The sequence below is a fragment of the Diuraphis noxia genome, unplaced genomic scaffold, assembly GCF_037042655.1.
Source record: "Diuraphis noxia isolate RWA-SAM2 unplaced genomic scaffold, SU_Dnox_SAM2 contig0004, whole genome shotgun sequence".
Taxonomy (NCBI): Eukaryota; Metazoa; Arthropoda; class Insecta; order Hemiptera; family Aphididae; genus Diuraphis; species Diuraphis noxia.
Window position 1 is genome coordinate 59,218,092 of NW_028301714.1, and position 20,513 is coordinate 59,238,604.

Below are 20,513 nucleotides of genomic sequence, written 5' to 3' on the forward strand. Positions count from 1 at the left end.
TGCCTAACAATAATAGACGATAATATAATATGGTTTTGAAAACTTCGAGCTATTATATAATATTTAATAGCCTTTAACAGCATATAAAAAAATTCGCTGTAATTAAATACGATATTAATTACGAATCTAAATATACTTAACAAAAAAAAAAAAAAATGCGAGAGAGAAATACTCACACACGCGGCCTGTGTGAAATATCCGCTCACATAAATGCGAAAGAACGGCCGGTATAGACGGTGAGAAATAATAGGTATATTAGGTATATATATATTATATATATATTGGCAGGGCATTACAATTTCGCGTCGCCGTATATTGGATGGAAATATGGCGTGCGATTTTGTTGGATAAAATAAATAATAAATTGTATTGTGTTTAAATGCGTAAACTGTACTGATTATTTGCGATCTGAATCCACTTGTTTGCATTGATTAATATAACACGCCGCCGAGCCGTCTGCGACTCGTTCATCGCGGAACCTTATAATCCTTACGACGATTTGCTCTCCATCATGGTTTCAGTTAATTGATAAATTGAATAATATTAACATCCCTCGATATTATTATTATTATTATTATTATTATATTATTATGTGCATGCCCGCGCGCGGAGTGGCTGCTCTGCGGACTGTGCAATCATTTGATTATAATATGGAAATATAAATTGCGCTTGTTTTATATTATTATATTATTATGTATATATACGATGGTACATAAGGTACATGCATAAGCCTATATGTATATATATATAAGTACCCGCAGCGGTTTCTGCGGGCACGCAAAACGAGTTATTATTATGTTAATACATATATATTAATATATTATTATTATCATTATTATTATATTATTCGCAATTTTTTCATACTCTGTGGCTCGCCCGAGACTTAATTCCGTTTTCGAGACTCGATGATTATATTTGTTTAAAATCCAAACAACGGATGTATATAATACTATATATATACGCATCAAACATCATGGCTTTTAGGAAGACTCCAAAAATCTCCGACAAAATAATATTTTAATTATATAAAACACGCGCGCGAACTGGTCTTTCTTTGAATATCTACCGCTTTTATTGTTTTATTTTATGCAACGATAAATGAAAGAAAATGCGTTTGAAAAGCTTCTGCAAATATTTGGTAAACACAAAAATATTACACAGTATTACAGCATTTATATTTGTTCAGATAACAATAAATATTTAAGAATTTTGGCTGGGTTACCGCTTTCTCTGTAACGAATATCAAACTACATATATGTATAAAGGTATGGTATATAGGTATATAAACTATATATTATGGTATACTCATTAAGTCATAACTATTAAGTGGTTTATCTATTTCTCTTCGGATGAACGTTCGCCGTGTAAGATGGACAGTCATATAATATATATATATATATATATATATATATATATATATATATATATATAAGTATATACATAATATTATTTATATTATATTTTGTTGAGATAGGTACTATTTGAATGAAATATTTAAAAAATCGAAGAAAAGAGACAATTAATAATAATAATTATAAATGCATTTCATAATAATAGTCATCTTGCGATCGTCGTTGAGACACTCATCGTACTTTATAATATTATACTCAATATTCAATGGTTCACTGCGGTAAAACGCTTCTGAATTTCTGAAACTCTACATAGGTAATGTACCTATAAAGTATAGATATACATTATGTCTTATCTATACTAATATTACTGTTGGTAAGCATTTTTTAACACAGCGGACACCAATGTTGTCGTTATATTCATTGATATTCAAAGTGTTATTGTTAAAACAAATTTATAAAGGTTCACTAGATAAAAGTTGATCTAAAGAATTTTTTAAGTGTATTTATATATATATATATATATATAATACAATATAATATATAGTTAGAACATATACCGGTAGCACAGTGAATACAAGAAAAAAATGTACTCGCGCTCAAAGCGATTTGTGTGTTCTTAGATGATAAGGGCTTTTTCACAGATTTAAGGAGTCTGAGTTTCTGACATCACACAAAGAGCCCGAAGAAAATAATAATAATATTTTCTATGCAAATATTATACATAGGTTTCTCTTTCTCACGCTCACACACATACCTCTTGCGGGGTGCATCGTATTTTTCATCCGTTTTTTTTTTTATTATTATTAAACATTATGTTATTAGAATTTTACATTACTATATATTGTTGTCGTTGTGTATATTATAATATAATTAATAATATTCTGTATTTTAATTTCGTTTCCGTTTTTACGTTTCCAGATCATCGTAGTGCCGCATTCGCATAACGACCCGGGATGGCTGAGAACGTTCGAGGGCTACTATCACTTGCAGACGAGCAAAGTGCTCAACTACATGGTGGAAAAAATGGCAGTATTAAAACACATGACGTTCGTTTGGTCGGAAATATCGTTTTTGGCGCTCTGGTGGGAAAGGTACGTCGTTCATAACAATACTTTAACTCATAATATATGGTCCACGTGTGAGTTCACGCAACATGCGCTGCAGCATTATACTTATATACGGCCTAAAGCAATTAATCTTATTATGTGTGCGTGTACACCACGTCCCATTACTTACCTATATGCGTCGTCGTCTCGTCCGGTTCTCCGACACAAAACTGAACATTTGTCTCTGGACATTTCGAGTACGGATCGCAGTTGAAGTTTCGGTGCTTAGGCGAATAGCGAGTGACCCTGCTCCTCGTCGTGCACCTATCACCGAGTGCACTGCACCACTATAATGTGTGTAGGTATGGGTACGAGGTACCTACCAGTTAATCACCAAAAGTTTCCACAATACTGTTATTTATTAACCTGACTGGTATGTCGGAGGAATTCGTATATATATATATATATATATGTATGTATGTATTCAGTGTGATTCATTTATCGTCATCCTGCAGGAAATATCTCTAAAAACGTTTTGACCTAAACTATAAGAAAACTAATATGCAGGTACTAGGTACCCTACCAATAATATGTAACTATTATATACAATATACTTTTTCTTAATTTCAAGACAAACTTTGCGCATAGTAACAGTATCAGTGCAGACTACAGTTTGTATGAGAAAATTTAAAATGGTTCGTTCTTAAACGTTAAAAAATAAAAATCGAAAAATTCTTTACATTTTAACCGTTCACTGTAGGTACAAAATATAAATAAATATTAGAATATTATTGACCGTCTGCTAATTTGCTATTGCTATAGTTTGCAAGGTCGCAAATATTTAAAATTTCACTTTAAGAAATTGAAGCAGTGATTGCGCATAGATATTACAGTGAAACCTCTAAATACCGGACACTCTCGGTCGTTTAAACGTCGTCAGCTATTTGGAGGTGTCCGATATTAAGAGGGGAATTACAGTGAGTACACGTTTCACCGTTCCCAAAATTCCGTCCGTTATTTGGAGGTGTCCGCTATTAAGAGGTGTCCGTTAAAGGAGTTTTCACTATATTTAATTTCATGGAAATAATAAGGAAATCCCGAAAAATTTGTTTCTATTGATTTACCTTGCGCAAGTTCACGATTTGTCAGTGTTCATTATAACATGTATGATAGACATTATAATAACATTTATGATGGGTATTTGTTGACAAATTTCCGAACACTTATTTGTTCCGTTTCTGATCTTGTCTGTCAATATACGGTGTAGTTATGCTCGGACATTAGCCACGGTAATGACAGCTGTTATTCGTCGTATGTGCGTCTTTATGGGCTATAATATGTTATGTTACGCTATTATACAACATTGCCCGGTGTTAATGTAGTTATTATTATTTATTTTCGGACCGAAAATTAAATCGTTTTTATGTTCAGTCGTTTATGCAGGGCCGTCGTAGTATACATTAGGATTTATTACAGCAAAATGTGAAATAACGTTTCAAATAATTTAGCTCTATAAAAAAATGATTAATATAATATCCCTATTATGACATAAAGTATTTTAAGTTTTTAACAAACGTTGTAGCCCGTTATAACTTATAACTTAAAAATAGCATATGAATAACGACAATGTATTGGATTGGCCATTGGGCAATACAAATTGAACTATTATTTGCTTTTTCATTAACAATTACAATGGAAATGTACATAAATCAAAAAAACCGAAATCAAGTTGCGTACATTGTATTTTGTTATAATTCATTTTAACTTTTATCATTTACGTTTTCCTAGCTACTATAAATAGTTATTATATATATATATAATATATATATGTATGTATATATATAAACATTGCAGATTGCCATGGCGTTATGAAAAAAAATTTCATTATACACCCACACGAATAATAAGTATATATTTAACCAACCATAAAATTGGTAAAAACGCTAGCTTTACGTTTTAAAATATTATGTTTAGTATAAAAAGTATTTCATTTTTATTTCTACGTGCAACTAAATCAAATTATATTGTTAGATACGCCGTAAAAGAAAGCTTATGTTTATTATACATATTGTATAATAATGCATTCACAAAGTAAATGTATCATATTCATATAACCATTGCCTTTTGTGATATAGGTATACTATCTGTATTCAATATTGTTATACATATATATCCAGTGGCGACGAATGAAATTGAAACGGGCAGTTGAAACAATTCGATTGACCTTCCCATCCTTATTCAAACGATCGAGAAACAGGCTTAACTAATTATAAGTACATAATTTAATGACATTCCTGTGCTTAATAAAATTATAACAGTAAGATTAGGAAGTATATACTCTATTACTTTACCCACCCGCCCAATTTTGCAGTCAGTTCTATATTGAACTACTTGAACTACTCGTGTGTTCGGCGCCACGGTACACAATCTGCAGTGGCGGTTTATCCCGAAGATGGGCCTGTGTGCAAAACTAAAAAAGGCCCCCCTTCGTTTTTTTATTAAACAATATAGGTATAGATATATAAATTCAAATTTAAAGTAAGAATTTTTAATCTAAAATTATAAAATCCTATGCAAATCCACAAGGTACTTTCCATTTTTATTAAAATTTCAATTACATAAGAAATTAGATGAAATTATGTCATACAAATAAAAAATTGTTGTGGAACGTTGAACAATAATGGGCCCCCTCAAGCCGAGTGACCGTGGCATTTTCACACATCGCACACATATGTATGACACGCCACTTACCAGTGGCGGCTCGAAGGGAGTATATTTGAATCACGTGATTCACAAAAATATTAATGGGTGGTTGGGTGGGTAGGTCTTATAGTTGGAAAAGGTAGATTGGACCATTTTTGCAGGTTGGTATTTAAATATTAAATTATAAATAATAAATATAATTTGTGTACTCAGCAGATAATGTACAATAATAAGTAATAACTAATAACTATATTTTAGGGTGGGTGGTGTAAAAATATTAAACGTGATTCGAGGGAAAAAAAGTTCAAGCCGCCACTGCCACTGACAATCTGTATAATTGTAGTGATTTCAGATCTTATGAGGGGAATTTTGTTTTACATTTTCAAATTGTTGATCAAAAAAGCATTTGTACGTATTCCCATTTATTGAAATATAGGTAACAAAAATAAAATCAAATATTTCAAATGCCATAAAATATACAGCTTGAAATATTAGACTAAATATTTTTAAATTGTATTGTAATATTGTATATATTCTTATCTAATTACCTAATTATCTATTATATACTATAATATAATTCCTAAGCTATAATCTATTGTAAATCATATCTTTATTGTTTGTTGTAATCGTCGAACTATAATAGTTGTATACTGAAAGTTCTAAATAAAAAAAAAAATATTGTATATTTTATGTATAGAAAATGATTATTAAAGGATTTAAATGATTTATACCTCTTCACTATATTATCAATCAGTGCGTTTGGCAAAGGACACGATCCTATATATCGCGTGTGTGTTAGACAAATACTGAAAATCACTGATTTCAAATTCCCTAAGTAGCAGTAAAATGTTTCAAGTTTATACGTTATATGGTTGATATATTTTGAATTACCTACAATACAATGGAATAACACAAATCTTTTGCGAAGAAATCGTTATTTTACGTTTAAAGAATATCAAATTCCATGACAACATTTGAACTTTAGAGTTAATGTGGATTACGTTAACTTAAAATATCGACAAAAAATGTTATGACATCTAAATCGTAAAGAAATAATATTTAAAAAATAATTAAAACTTTTCGAAACAACGAGTGTACTCATACACCGTATAATATCGAAGCATTATAGCTTATTTGTAAACAGAAGCGGTGGCTTCTAAAAGAGAGAGAGAGAGAGAGTATTCACACTCCATGCAAATATACATAGCACCAATTAATACGTCATGGGACTACTGATTTTATTCGACATTGTAAGTAAGTAATAAATTATTAATTTAATTTTAAATTATGAACTATTTATATTGTTGCTCTTAGAATCTAAAAACCACTGCAGGATGAGATATTGAGATTGTTATAATAAATAATAATAACGTTATTCTAATAAAAAAAATATAACAATATTTTATACTTTACCGCCTTACCGGCCACAGCACGATGAATTAATAGTAACGCTTTCGGTTTCGCACAAATTTATAAAATTACGTACTCTAGATTCACTCTAGATTAAACAAAATTTTAAAGAATAATAATAATTGAAGTGGTGCCAAATACTGCCAATGGATGTTTCCCTTCTATCACGTCGTCACCACGCCTATATAGTATACTATAAGATAAAATTTACTTATTGTATCATTTTGGTATACAGATTGTAAAAATTTATTTTCTAATAAAAGAAAAGACATTTACGCACGATGATATGATTATGATTATTATTATTTTTAAATCCAACCCGGCTGCATGACGACAACGTCAAAATCCCTAGACCATCGCCGCCTGTGCACAATATGTGTACTCGACTCACAATATTATATTTCTCTTTTCGCCTAGACGATGGCCATTATATTAAAATATTATTATACTCGATGTGGTACATAATATCATCACGAGTTGTTTATTTAGAAACGCGATGAGAATTTTTCCCACTCGCGCCTGCACTTTGCGTCTTCATTCGATTTTATTTTACGATCGCGCCGATAAAAATGAATTCGTTTTTTAATAGTCCGATTATAAATATTGAACTTTGGCATTCTAGATTGTTGTCTATGTGGTCATAGAACGCAAGTGTTATTTTGACGACATGCAAAATAAAAAAACGAAAATCCTTAGGCCTCGCTCAGTTGTATTCCTAAAGGAGTGCATCTGGGAGTGCAGACGCTGTGTTTGTCGCGTTTACATTTGAAACCGATTGTTAACAAGTCGTTGGAAAAAAATTGAATATCGGCGGATGTTTTTTTTGACATATCGGAAACTAAAAAATTGTTTTTATTCCTTTTTTGTTCTATGCAAGCAATGGATTTGACGATTTTTGTTATAATTATGATGTATAATAATAATATAAAAAAGTTTTATCCTAAAAACTAATCTATAAATACGTTTTTAATGAAATAAAATAATTTAGATCATAAGTTTATATCAATAAAGTGCATTGATAAAAATTAGTTGTACATTGAATCGCGTAAATTATGAAAATAAAACTGCAAAAAAATTTGTGATTCCGGCCAGGATCGAACTGGCGACCTTCTGCGTGTAAAGCAGATGTGATAACCACTACACCACGGAACCCGCTTGAAGCAGTGGTAGGTTTTGTCATTATTTAAAACACATTATACAATGATACATTTTTAAATATTTTAATAATATTAGTAACTTTTTAATTTTTTTCAATACATTCATTTTAAATCGATATTTTACATAATATATTTATTATTTAAGTAAAATTCGTTGTTTATATTATATTATCGACTTATCGTATAGATGTATGCAACCGTGGTTAACTAATTTTTTTAAGTCGATATAATTAGGTATAATTTTGAGATATAGTTTAACACCAGCAGTAACTCAGTGGGAAAACAAGTGTTTTACTTTTCTGTGGTCAGGGTGAGGGGGTACCTCCCTAACCTCTCACCCTTTTCGTTTTTTACTTTATAATTACACAAAAATTTATATATTTTATTATATAACTCCTCCCCCTCCTCTTGGAAATACCCATGTATACAGTATATCACTGCTTAATACTTACATTATACTTTGGTATAATACTTTAGTAGGTAGTAGCCTCATTTAATAGATAAATACCTGTGACATATAAGTACGCTTAGGTATATTAATGTAATATATTATCTGCTTGTATGTACCGTACACGAAGATTTCTTATCTTAAGGTACGGTCTCCAAGGCGCGACACGTCGCGGCGACCGGTCGCGGCGACTAATGTTCGTAGTCGGTCGCCGCGTCGAATGTGGTCTACTAAACGCGACCGCGACATGTCGCGACAGTAAAATTATTGTTTTTGGCTAGTCAACAGTCATATTTGCAGTTCAGTTTCAAATCTGTTCAAGTGCGCAAGTATAATTTAAATTCAAAAATTACAAACTATGGATAAATTAATTGTTAATAATAATAATATTTTAACTCTGCTATTGATGGATGAGGACGACGATGAGGTTAGTTCATTTTCTTATTTGACGTCGAAAAAAAGAAAAACAACTGATGATATCTTTAAAACCCGTAAAACTGAAGGATGTTTTGAAATTTTAATCAATCGACATTTGATGAGCAATCAAGTTAAGTTTCGAGAGTATTCCCGAATTAATTATGAACAATTCAATTTTTTATTATCTCTGGTGGAAGAAAAACTATATGTAGAACCTACCAATCGAGTTAAAAATCCAATATTGCCGGCAGAAAAATTAGCAGTGAAATTAAGGTATTTATAATTTTTTTTAATTTTTTGTATCGATATATCCAACTATCGAAGTAATAATTTTGAATTTTTTTCAATAGATATCTTGCCACTGGTGAGTCACTGAGATCATTATCATTTGCTTTTCGTATCAGTCACAACTATTTTATTTAAAATTTTTAATTAATTTTAAAAATTTCTATTTTATTTTCCATATTTTATCTTTCGTGATAATATTTCTGTATTCTGTGAGTTTCATATCATATAAAATTGGGTTATTTTGTACTTCATCAACTAAAATTTCGTCTTCAGATGGCAAAAAAACTAATTTCGACATTGCGTCGTCTTGATGTGTCGCTGCCTACTGCTCCATGAGTAGTATTGTCGTCGGCCGCGGCGACCAAAAGTTGACACGTCGCGACCTGTCGCGTCTTGCTGACCAGATAATACGATTTCTATAAAAACAGATATTGACGACATGTCGCCGCGACCGGTCGCCGCGACGTGTCGCGCCTTGGAGACCGTACCTTTATTAAAATTTGGCCAAATAATTATATAGGTATCTATATAGCCACCTAGATAATAAGTTATTAATAGGTTTTCACAAATAAATAGTAACCAATTGATTTAATTAGATGTATACATTATTATAATATGTATACTGTATATAATATATATACTGCATAATACGACATTTATTTTGTATTTTGATTAACTGCAGGAAATCATATCAATTTAAAATCGAAAGCGTTATCATTATTTCAGCACTCAAACAACTACTGCAGTCAACTTTACAATATTAATAGTTAAACAACTACACCTCTAATAATAGGTATATACTATATATAAATAATAATAAAACTTTTCAATTGGATTTTATTTAGCGAATTGTGATTCTAAAAAAAAAAAAAACACAATAGGCTCACCCGCATAAATAAGTACTTTGGTATATATATATAAACGAACTATCGGTGTACATTCCAGTTCCATTCAGAATTCACATTTTTATAATACATTTAGCAGTTTAGTTGATTGCTTAAGCCTTAAGCGGTATATTTACTATATTTTATAGATTCTGGTCAAAGCGAGGAATGTACCTATTACTTTTAATATGGTATAAAATGTATTATATTATATTATTTCAATCTTTTTCTATAAACAATTTTTCAGGCCATAAGATAGTTTCAAGTAGATTGAACTTAATACATAATATAGGTGAAAGGTATTAGGTAGTGTACATTAAAGCACTTAGTTCTATATAAAAGTAAATTCACTTCGCGGTTGTAGGTACAAGGAAAAAATATTGAAAAATAAAATACATTTAAAACAATTTTATCCTGGTAGTAATTTTGTTATTTTCATCCTTTGTAATAATGAAAACTTTGAAAATAAGAAAAAAGTACCTAAACATTTGATCCCGCTGCTCAAAGGATTAAAAGGCAGATGTGATTATGTAACGCCAACATTAGTCAATAGCCATAACTCGCATAAAGTTAAATAACACTATCATAACATTGTATACTCGTGGTTTTACTTACCCACTGTTATTTATATAATTTTTTCGATCACGCACCTATTTAATTTTTGTTTACCTTCCTAGCTATTATTATTAAAAAAAAAAAAAAATATTCAATTGCACTTTAATTTGACTATACATCCCCTCCAATAAATTTGTATCAATTTTAAAACAGTGTATTACGAATAAAATTAACGAATTTACAAATTTTAACTTAGTAATAGTTAACCACGCCATCAAGATATTTGAGTGAAACGCCAGCAAATATCTCACTTTCAAATTGTACACGTTTTTACGAAATTTAACTACACGTAAAAGGTAAAATTCAATTAAAAATAAAGTATTCTGAACAACATAAGCAAAGAAAAATATGTTTAAAATTCGATAAAAATTCTAATAAGAATATTATAATTCAAAAGCGAAGCATTATAAAAGTGTGTTGAAATAATACCATTATGGAACTCGCACATAACCGACAAAAAATTTAATGATTCCGGCCAGGATCGAACTGGCGACCTTCTGCGTGTAAAGCAGATGTGATAACCACTACACCACGGAACCACGTTGAGTGGAATGGCCGATTTAACATATCGTAACATATGAGGTCAACATGAGTTTATATAGATCTTTTAAATTTGAACACCGAATGAATCGTTAAAACACGATTGAGCATAAAAACTACAATATTGTCATTTTCAGTTTTTAACTATATGCATTATACGAAAAATATTTTTTAAATAATAATTATAATAATTCAAAATGTGATAAGAGTTAAAAGTCTTTGATAAATTGATGGTCATATTATTTGGTAAATGGGCATTTCACTTAAATTTTTTTAAACATTAATTTTTATTATTTAAAAATATAGATATAGATATTTTGTATTATAGTACTCGTTTAAAACACTAATTATTATTCTTTTTTAAATTAATTTGATAACAAATTGTATTACTTTTAGTGCCAATTATCAAAAATGTGCATCTTTAATTTATTAATCAGTGTCATTGACGATAAAGCTGGGCTCCGCTCACTGCTCGCGACTCGTTTAAGTTTGGTATCATAATAATAATTGGTTTAATAATATCTGAAAATAATAAATTAAAAAATATCGGCAATGTAAATGTGAATATGACAACGTCACGTAAAATATCCTAATATGCACAATCGTGTTTACCGGAATAAATTGTCTGGATTAACTAGTGTGGTGCAAAATAAATTGTGAATTTTACTTTTCATCCCGAAAACGTTTTTCAAAATAAAAGAAATCGAAATATTTTTATTGCGGCTAATTTTAAGAGTGAATTGTATGACCAGTATGATCAGCATCGGCGAATTACGTAGATGCAATGCCAAATAAATTATAGGTTGGTATATGATAGGTGCCAACCTATATTGGCTATAATAATATGCGCATAAAATTTTACTACATTAAAAATATTCCACTATCAGTTGGCAAACGTATACCAGCAGGATAAATAAATACCACCTAGCTGAGACGAGATATTAGAATTTTACTTATAATCCAATATAATAGTTTAAGTGATATTAATAAGTACATGCAGTTAGTTGGGTCACTCATTTTTTATGGTTTTTTTATACTTAAATTTTGTGGAATATATGGTTGAATTTTTTTCTCGCGTGATAAATGAGTTAATGTATTTACAATTTATATCATTATTTATTAATTCAGAATGTAATATAATTTAGACGGTTTTTCACAGATATCGTACTGAGCTTTTAGTTTTAAATTATTATTCAATGCCTGCTTATTTATTATTTTTTCAGAATCACAAATTGTGTGATTGTGTGTCAAATGTTGTTCATCAGCTAACAATGGGTCATGTGAATTTAGAAAAATGATAAGTGTTCGTCAATATAAACAGTTTTAATATTTTTGATTTGTATTGTACATTTACTTAAAATACTTTTTTACTTTCTTCCCGGACCCAACTAGTGCAGACGTATAGTAGCCGAAAAAAATCCTAGTGCTTATGCCTAGTGCTACCTAGGGATCCAACTCGAATGCACGGACTATACTTCCAGAACGGACCCTTTGCCACCCCTCCTATACCGCCACCTAATGACGCCGCATTATCATCTACGGGAAGGTACAAGTTACTTTTCGTAGGAAAACTTTGAAATTCAAACAGAACCGGTTAGATATTTCGATATAATTAATAAAAAAGTGATCGGCAGTCTCGTCTCGATACGCCTACAACGCACTGTTGTAACTGCGAATTTAGCGTAAAACGACGGCGTATATATTATATTGTGTCGCCATGTAGCATATTCCCACGCGTTATAGTTTAATTTGTTTTTTATTTGTACATGATATATATCCAATCCGCGTGTTTGTGTGTGTGTGTATGAGTTACATTTGTGGAGACCATATCGCGTGCACATACGGTGCGGTCGATCGGACGGTAGGTATATATTGTATAGGGTGGTGGCTGTTGATGGGCTTTGCGTCGGCAGCGATGATGGTAAATATTGTACACACAGTTCCGTCGTATTCGTCGTCGGCCGGACAAACGCCGTTTAATTGAAAATCCGTCCGAGCAAATAAATTCGGGTGACCTCACGTATTTTAATTAAACCCTATATAGCGGCCCTCGATCGTCATCATCGCCGTCGCATATAGTCGCCGTCGTGCAGGCGTCGGATACAACAGGGTTGGGCGGGGGCGGGTGATGATGCGAGAGTATATATTATTATAATATCTGCACCCCGTAGGTAGATTATTTACATCATTATGCCTGACATACAATCGATAATAATACTCTCGTCAATATAGTCAGTGTTCGATGTGAAATAAATGCTTATTATATTCATATATATATATGTATGTATATATAGCCTTGAAATACATAATAATACTAGACAACCAGTACCTAGCTAACGTTCCGAAACTTCGGTGGGCAAGATTATAATCGCAGCAATCGAATTAAACTCAAAATTATTATAAATTCACCAATTCACCATACATAGATACCTATGTTTTGGGCTGAGTACACCTTTTTTTTCCAACCGATTTTCATTACGCTTTGTTTATACCCATCGATACGCAAACCAATAATAACAATTAAATCAAAAACTAAATTTCTAACAAAATATAGCATGCGACTAGATATTTTTCCACTGCACTATATATCATCCAAAAATATAACTATGGCTCTTGAATTATTACTGCAGAGAAAAAATATCTATATAGTAGCGTGGTACTTAAAACACACACCCACATACGAACACGAATTTTTCTTTTACGAGGTCTTACGTTGTACAGTCATTAACGACGCATCTCAGACAATACTATGTATAAAATATCAAAAATAAATGTTAGTTCCATTATATTATATTTATAGGGCTGCGAACAATTTGAACCGCAAACGAGATACGACCCTCAACGCTTGACGACTTCGGACATTCCCCATAACGTGTAACGGCCACAGGGTCTGTTATTTGTTCGGTAGATTTTACGAGGATGTGATGTAAAATGGTATAACGACCAATTAATATATTACTGGAAATAGCAAGAAACGAACGGCCAGTCATCATTTTTTTATTTTATATTCTGCTTAATTATCTATTGTTTAATTAATTACCTACCGCAGAATAATATCTCCCAACCAATGTAATCAATGGCAATGTTACCAAAGATTTTTGTGCTGTAGGTCAGCCATGTAGCATCAACCAACTATATAATATGTACTTTAAAACAGCTAGGTTCATTTTATTCTTTATTTATTGAGTTAATTTAAAATATTGATATCAACACAATCTCATAACTATAATTTAACACATATAAGACAAAAAAGAAGATCTTATACATTTGCATAAAACCGGTTAGGTATAAGTACATAATTTGTTATTGTTATTTGTGAATAATTAATTTCAATAACTAGTTGTACAAATTTAATATTAAAATAATATTAAGAGAAAAATCGTGGGTCAGCTACCTGCTGCAACCGAGTCTGTCCATGGTCGTTATTGTATATTGATACCTCTAACTTTTTCTTTCTTTTTTTAAACTATTAATAACTGTTGGTAAGGTTCACAAAAAAAAAAATCAATTCCATTATTTCCGACCATATTTCTTCAAAAAATATTTCCTTCAGTTGTACAAAAACAAACTTTCGATTTATTTTAGTTTTGACTTTTGCAGGTAAACGCCCAAATCCGAAATAATGTATTGTGTTATTGTCCTGCCCGCCATTCAATGAATAACGAGCAATTTCCTAAACCAATTCAATGAGATAGAATACTAAAATCAGATTAATAAAACATTTGTATTTTATATTTAATTAATTATTTAAACTAATAGAAAGCGATGGCCTATTAACAAAATTATTCGTAAGCAATAATGTACCTATTGATAAATCTAAATACTTGTGATTTCAATAACAATATTACAATAATAATTTGTATTATAAAACATGCATAGGTATGTACCTATTTTTACAACAGCTGCAGGTACCCATATAATCAGCTTGAATCAAGGTTTGGTATTTTTGTTATAGCCCTTAATATATTTTATACTATAATACACAAACACATACATTTTATTAAATTTCTGAATTGATTTTAACGTCAAACACCACATCATACATAATATTATAATTAAAACGTGCTGCCTAATTAAAATATTTTGTTTACCTATGACGTAACACATAATATATTATATACAATAAAAATAACTCAAAATACATAATTAAACAAACGGTTAATGCGTGTGCTAAAAACTATGGCGGGAGTTTTTTTTTTCATCTTTTTAAACACCATTGAGTTGTATATATTATGATTATAAGATTCAGGTATAAAGTTTAGCATTAGTTGTTTTACTAGCAGTGCTATATACTCGTCAATTATTATAGATATTACCAATTGGATACAACGTCCATAGTGTTTGTGCTCACAACGGCATCACAATATTGTGTTAACAATTTAAAATACTTTTTCTGGTAGAAATATTTGCAATTTTGCATTGCTTAAAAAAAAAAATCTGAATCAATAAAGGCCATTTTTTTTTTTTTTTTTAGGTAATTTTAACTTATCTAAATAAGTAATATTAAAATTACAAAAAAAAATATATAAATACACTTATTGTACAAAAACAACACAATAGCTGGTAAATTGATTTCAACAATAGAACGATCCACAAATTTATTTGGATTGTCTGAAAAATACGTGGTCAATAATGGAAAGTTTTCGGTACATGTAAGTTTAGGATTTGAAGGTCACTAATAATTACTTTTTGAACAAATATTTTTCAATATTTTTATGGGCATTTAAAACCGAGCCCTGTTCGTTGCTATTATTGTAGTCCGTATATAATGTCATATAGGCGACACTGGTGACAGGTGTATATCATATTGTAATATTGTTATATCTTATATAAGTGTATAAGGTAAAATGGTACAAAGTTAGGTGCTACGTAGAAGTATGAGCAATTTGTATAGCATGATTTAATAGTAAAAAGTCCGAACATCGTCAAGAAAGCAATTATTCGTCCTGAAATAATTTAAATGGAATATACGCTTGGCAACATTTTATAATTCTGCAGTCGCGAAGTGAATTTCGTCTACCATCTGTTAACCTAACGGTTTTTTTATTGTTTGTCCATTAAGTGACAATGTTTTACTAGCGTCAATATAGTTCCACTTTAAATATTAAAATAAATGAAATCAGCACTGACACAAGGGCGATAAGTATATGCGATTCCCAGTAAATAGTAAATGATAATTTCTAGTCAAAAGTTCAAAGTTTTGATTAAACGTCTATTGAATATATTTACGATTACACGGCCTTAAAATCCATGAATTCTTTTAAAATTATAAAATTTTAATTGTGAAAACAAATAATAATATTATACAGAAAGCGCGAGTAGAACAAAAGTATTGGGAGTATATATATATATATATATATATATTTATTTATTTATTTACATTACATATTTTATAATAAAATATATACGTACAAATAAGCCGTCTTGAAGAATTGTTTGAGATAAATCGTTATGAATAATTTGATATAATAGTAATTATTTTTAATGTTTATCCGTTATCCGTTGTATTCATACCAACGTTGCATTTGCGTTTTCTCAGGAAACTTTTCAGAGAACGAAATTCTTATTACCCGCAGTTGTATATTACCCGAGTTGCGCAATGTATAGGCACTAGCTGGTCTGGTATGCAATATGACTTCAAATGAAACGAATTCAAAATATCAACCAAAGTTGAAATTACAGTTTCGTAAAATATATATTATTATTATACCTGCAAGGCTACAACATATAACTATATGTTTAATAAAATAGTGTACAATAATTATGTTCTTTAAGTTGAATGCAGTAATTAAAAAAAATGTATTTTTTACTGTACACACAAATATATATATATATATATATATATATATATATATATATATATATATATATTATAGATATGTTAATTATTTGGAAAATAAGGAATAATAGTACCCGCGCAGTTATCATCGGTGTGTATAAGTCTCATATAAGCTTAAAAACTTTTGAAGTATGCATTATGCGTCAAAACAAGCCTGTAAAAGTTTTATACGTTTTGAATTTCAATACTGCCGCGGATACATAATACCACCGTCTTTAATTCCAGTGGGTTTAAACAATTATTTCTGAGCCCCGGGTCATGTGTATGCTGCTTTTGGTGTTCGACTTCCATCGAGTGTATATATGGTGATAATATAATATATACACGCAAAACTAAAACTTTTCAATGGTCACCATTAATGACATTTAATTCCTATCCGCTCTTGCGACTGTACCTACCTACCCACATATATATGTATATAGGTTTCGAGTTAAAACGCGTGATTCATAATATCATCATCACATTATCATCATACTATTGTTATAAAGGCATAAGCTCCTCAGTATACAGGGTGATTTTTTTTTTTGCTCACCCTAATGTTTATTACGCTTAAATTATGCACGTATTCAACTTCTGAATTTTGGATTTGATTTGAAAACCTTATATTACAAAACACTTGACAATTTTTGTACAATTTAAACTTTAAGCCCGTACAAACTTCTTTTTTTCAAATAGAAACTTCCCTGCTTTTATTTATTCAGCAAATATTTTTTTATTTTTTTTTTAAGAATTTTAATGTATTCGAATCAAAATTCGAGCAAGTAGTTTTTTGAGTTATATATCATAGCATGGTGTACTTTAGGATGACAAATGTCTAATGTCTATGGTAATGGGTTTAGTAGATATGGGGCTTAGATGATTTAAAAATGTTCGTCACTACTATTTATTCATCAGCTTAAATAATTTATAAAACCATTTTTTCAGAATTATTAGAATTATCCTTAGTATAAACATTAAACAATTCAGAAACTACTCTATCATTAGAACTATTAGAATATTTAAATACATAAGCATTTTCGAGAAAACCTCCCACTAAATAATTTACAGTAAAAAAGGGTTTTCATTTGTAAAATACACGTTTGTATCGCCACAAGAAACTCCTTAATAGAAGTAAAAAAAATATATATATGGACTTTAGTTAAGCATACTTGAAAATTTTAAAGATCAAAGTTTAAATAAATATACTATTTAAGGGGGAAATGGGGATGAGCATGCTATAAGAATAACCCTGAATAGACGTCGTACTATAATTCAAAATATCAAAATTACTATCACATAAAATATAATAAAATATTAAAATGTGTTTATAAATTACACTTTTAGTTATTTGTAAACTTACATTCTGCAATAATAAAATTATTAACGTTTGCTATAACTATAAACAAAAGATATTCGCCATAAAATGCTATGAATTAAACGTCAAGGAAACTTGTTTTATTGTCTATTATATCATAAAGACGTGAGATATAGCACGATCATATTATTATAAGCCCATAAATTAAAATATATTTATATAACCTAAATTTTAATATTCTAATTATTATTACGTGTTATCATCGTGGTATAGGGCATTAGGTATATTACTACTTAAAATAATGATAACACAAATGCTTGTTCTAAATTAAATTATCTTCAAATTATAATTGACTTTGTCATCCATTTGCTATTAATCTGATTTAAAACGCAACTCCAGTATTCATCATTAATTAATTATAGTAATTGCCTATTTATAGATGCATAATGTGTAGAGTTGAAAACAAAATATTGTATATATGATTAATGATAATTAGTGTGGGTTAGCTTATAAAATCTTTGAAACATATAGCAGTTTAAAAAAATAAATTTATGAATTTCAATTTAAAGAAAAAATTATATTTCTGAGATATATTCAGTTAGTTTCTTAATATAACATAATAATAATAAAGTATTAAAATTACTAACTACTAATTAGTATGATATCGTATTATAACAGAAATGAATATAAATAATATTAACTATGATAATTTATTTTAAAATATGCTAAAGATAATAAAACGTTTATTGTTTGAATAAATTTAAACAAAACCAACATTTTTCATTAAAAATGTTTATTAAACATAAAGATATTATTGGTAAGTTATTAAGTAATAATATTTGTTGTCACACTATATTTATTCAGCCGTTATAATCCGATATAAGGACACTATAAATGTGAAAAAAGAAAACCAAAGCATTGTTGAAATTTCACTTTAATATAATTCACTGGCGATGGCGATAGCGTATTTTTTTTTTTTTTAAATCGGAAACAAAAGATTAAAATTAAATATTTTAAAAGTTTTAATTTTATCAAAGTAGATACTTAAACTCGTTGTGGTTTTCTAGTGTATTCGATGTACACTATATATCATATATTATATATATATATATATATATAATGTATAAACAATGGAAGTTTCAGAAACGACAATACTGCAATATTATTGTTTTGAGAAAAGTATAGGTCTTATATATATATACTTTTTTTTTTGCTTATTTGAAAGCATTTTAAGAGGAGAATTGAAAACACTTTGCAGCTTTGCAAAAAAAAAAAATAAAACAATCTAGCAGCAGATAAAACTGTTAAGTCCAACGTCAGGTACCTTTATATTTATACTGTAAATAAGACATCAGCTGTACACATATAACTGCCGGAATGGAGGTAAAAAAATATTACCCTTCAAATGCTCCGGTTCCGAGCTCATTTGCATTTGGGTCTTGACGGGACTGCACACATGTGGCAATGAATTGGATTTTTAAAGTTTTGGCCTTTGACAAACGGTTGTAATAAACACAAGTTTATGGACATGAATACCTAAACTGTGGCCGCGGCAGAACGACGAATCAATGACTTCGAATATATAACGAATTTTATTTCCCATTTTGTTTTTTTAACTTATCTCCACGGCTTGTAACTTTTTACATAATATAAATAATTTAAGAAGACGGAACATCAAGTCTATAAGCGTGATTATTAATTATATATTTATATATATATATGACTTATAACATAGGAAGAGAGGCTAAATGATGAAATGAGCGGACTAAAAATTTAATTTTCGGGCGCCAACGTTATTATAAATAGTAGTTATATAAGTACCTATAATCGACCTTTGCCAAAAAATCGATCTGAAAAAAAAAACTGTACCTAACCCAAAAACATATCTACGTATGATAAAGAAAAAATTTGACGTAGTGTGATTATTATTTCTTAATTTAGTATTGAAGAATAAACCTTGATTTAATCCTGCATTGGCGTATAATCATTAAATACTATTATTGCACATTGTCGTCGATCCGTATTAGTTGTCTCGAGTTGTAGGTATATAGGAAATATAGGTATTCGAAACCCGCAAGGTTATTATATTATTATTGTGACAGATGCATGGCTGTAGTGACATATATAATTGGATAAATTGGGAATCGAGGGGATTCGAAATACTAAAATTCCTCAAATACCTTCCTAAAGGACGTTTTATTCTTAAGATAACGTTGAATAACGATGCATCATAATATTATATTATGTACTAACTTAAACTTTTATAAAAAAATATATATCTTTCCTAATATAATAAACAACGATAGATAGTAGCACAGATGGAAGATAGATGATAAATTATGAGCACCTATTAAAATATGTATGATTTTTTATTTTTTAACGAGTAATAAAAATATTACTATTTGAAACTTATTAAAATAACAGTAATAACACTATTTGATAACAACGATAACAAATTAAAAAAAAAAAACATTTACGAATAACCAAATATTATAAAAATTCATGAAAAACGATAATTCA

The 20,513-nt window shown here is 29.6% G+C and overlaps 1 protein-coding gene and 2 non-coding genes across 3 annotated transcripts in view; 1 reads left to right on the forward strand and 2 right to left on the reverse strand.

The window, feature by feature from the left end:
• Window positions 1-20,513, forward strand: part of alpha-Man-IIb (alpha-Mannosidase class II b) — a 160,682-nt gene that overhangs the window by 94,389 nt on the left and 45,780 nt on the right. Inside the window, exon 3 of the mRNA XM_089226720.1 lies at window positions 2,271-2,443. Coding sequence (XP_089082846.1) covers window positions 2,271-2,443 — 173 coding nt within the window. The remainder of the gene's footprint in view (window positions 1-2,270; window positions 2,444-20,513) is intronic.
• On the reverse strand, window positions 7,591-7,663 carry TRNAV-UAC (transfer RNA valine (anticodon UAC)). The gene has a single exon. It is a non-coding gene; the product is annotated as a tRNA-Val (tRNA).
• On the reverse strand, window positions 10,787-10,859 carry TRNAV-UAC (transfer RNA valine (anticodon UAC)). Its single transcript has one exon. It is a non-coding gene; the product is annotated as a tRNA-Val (tRNA).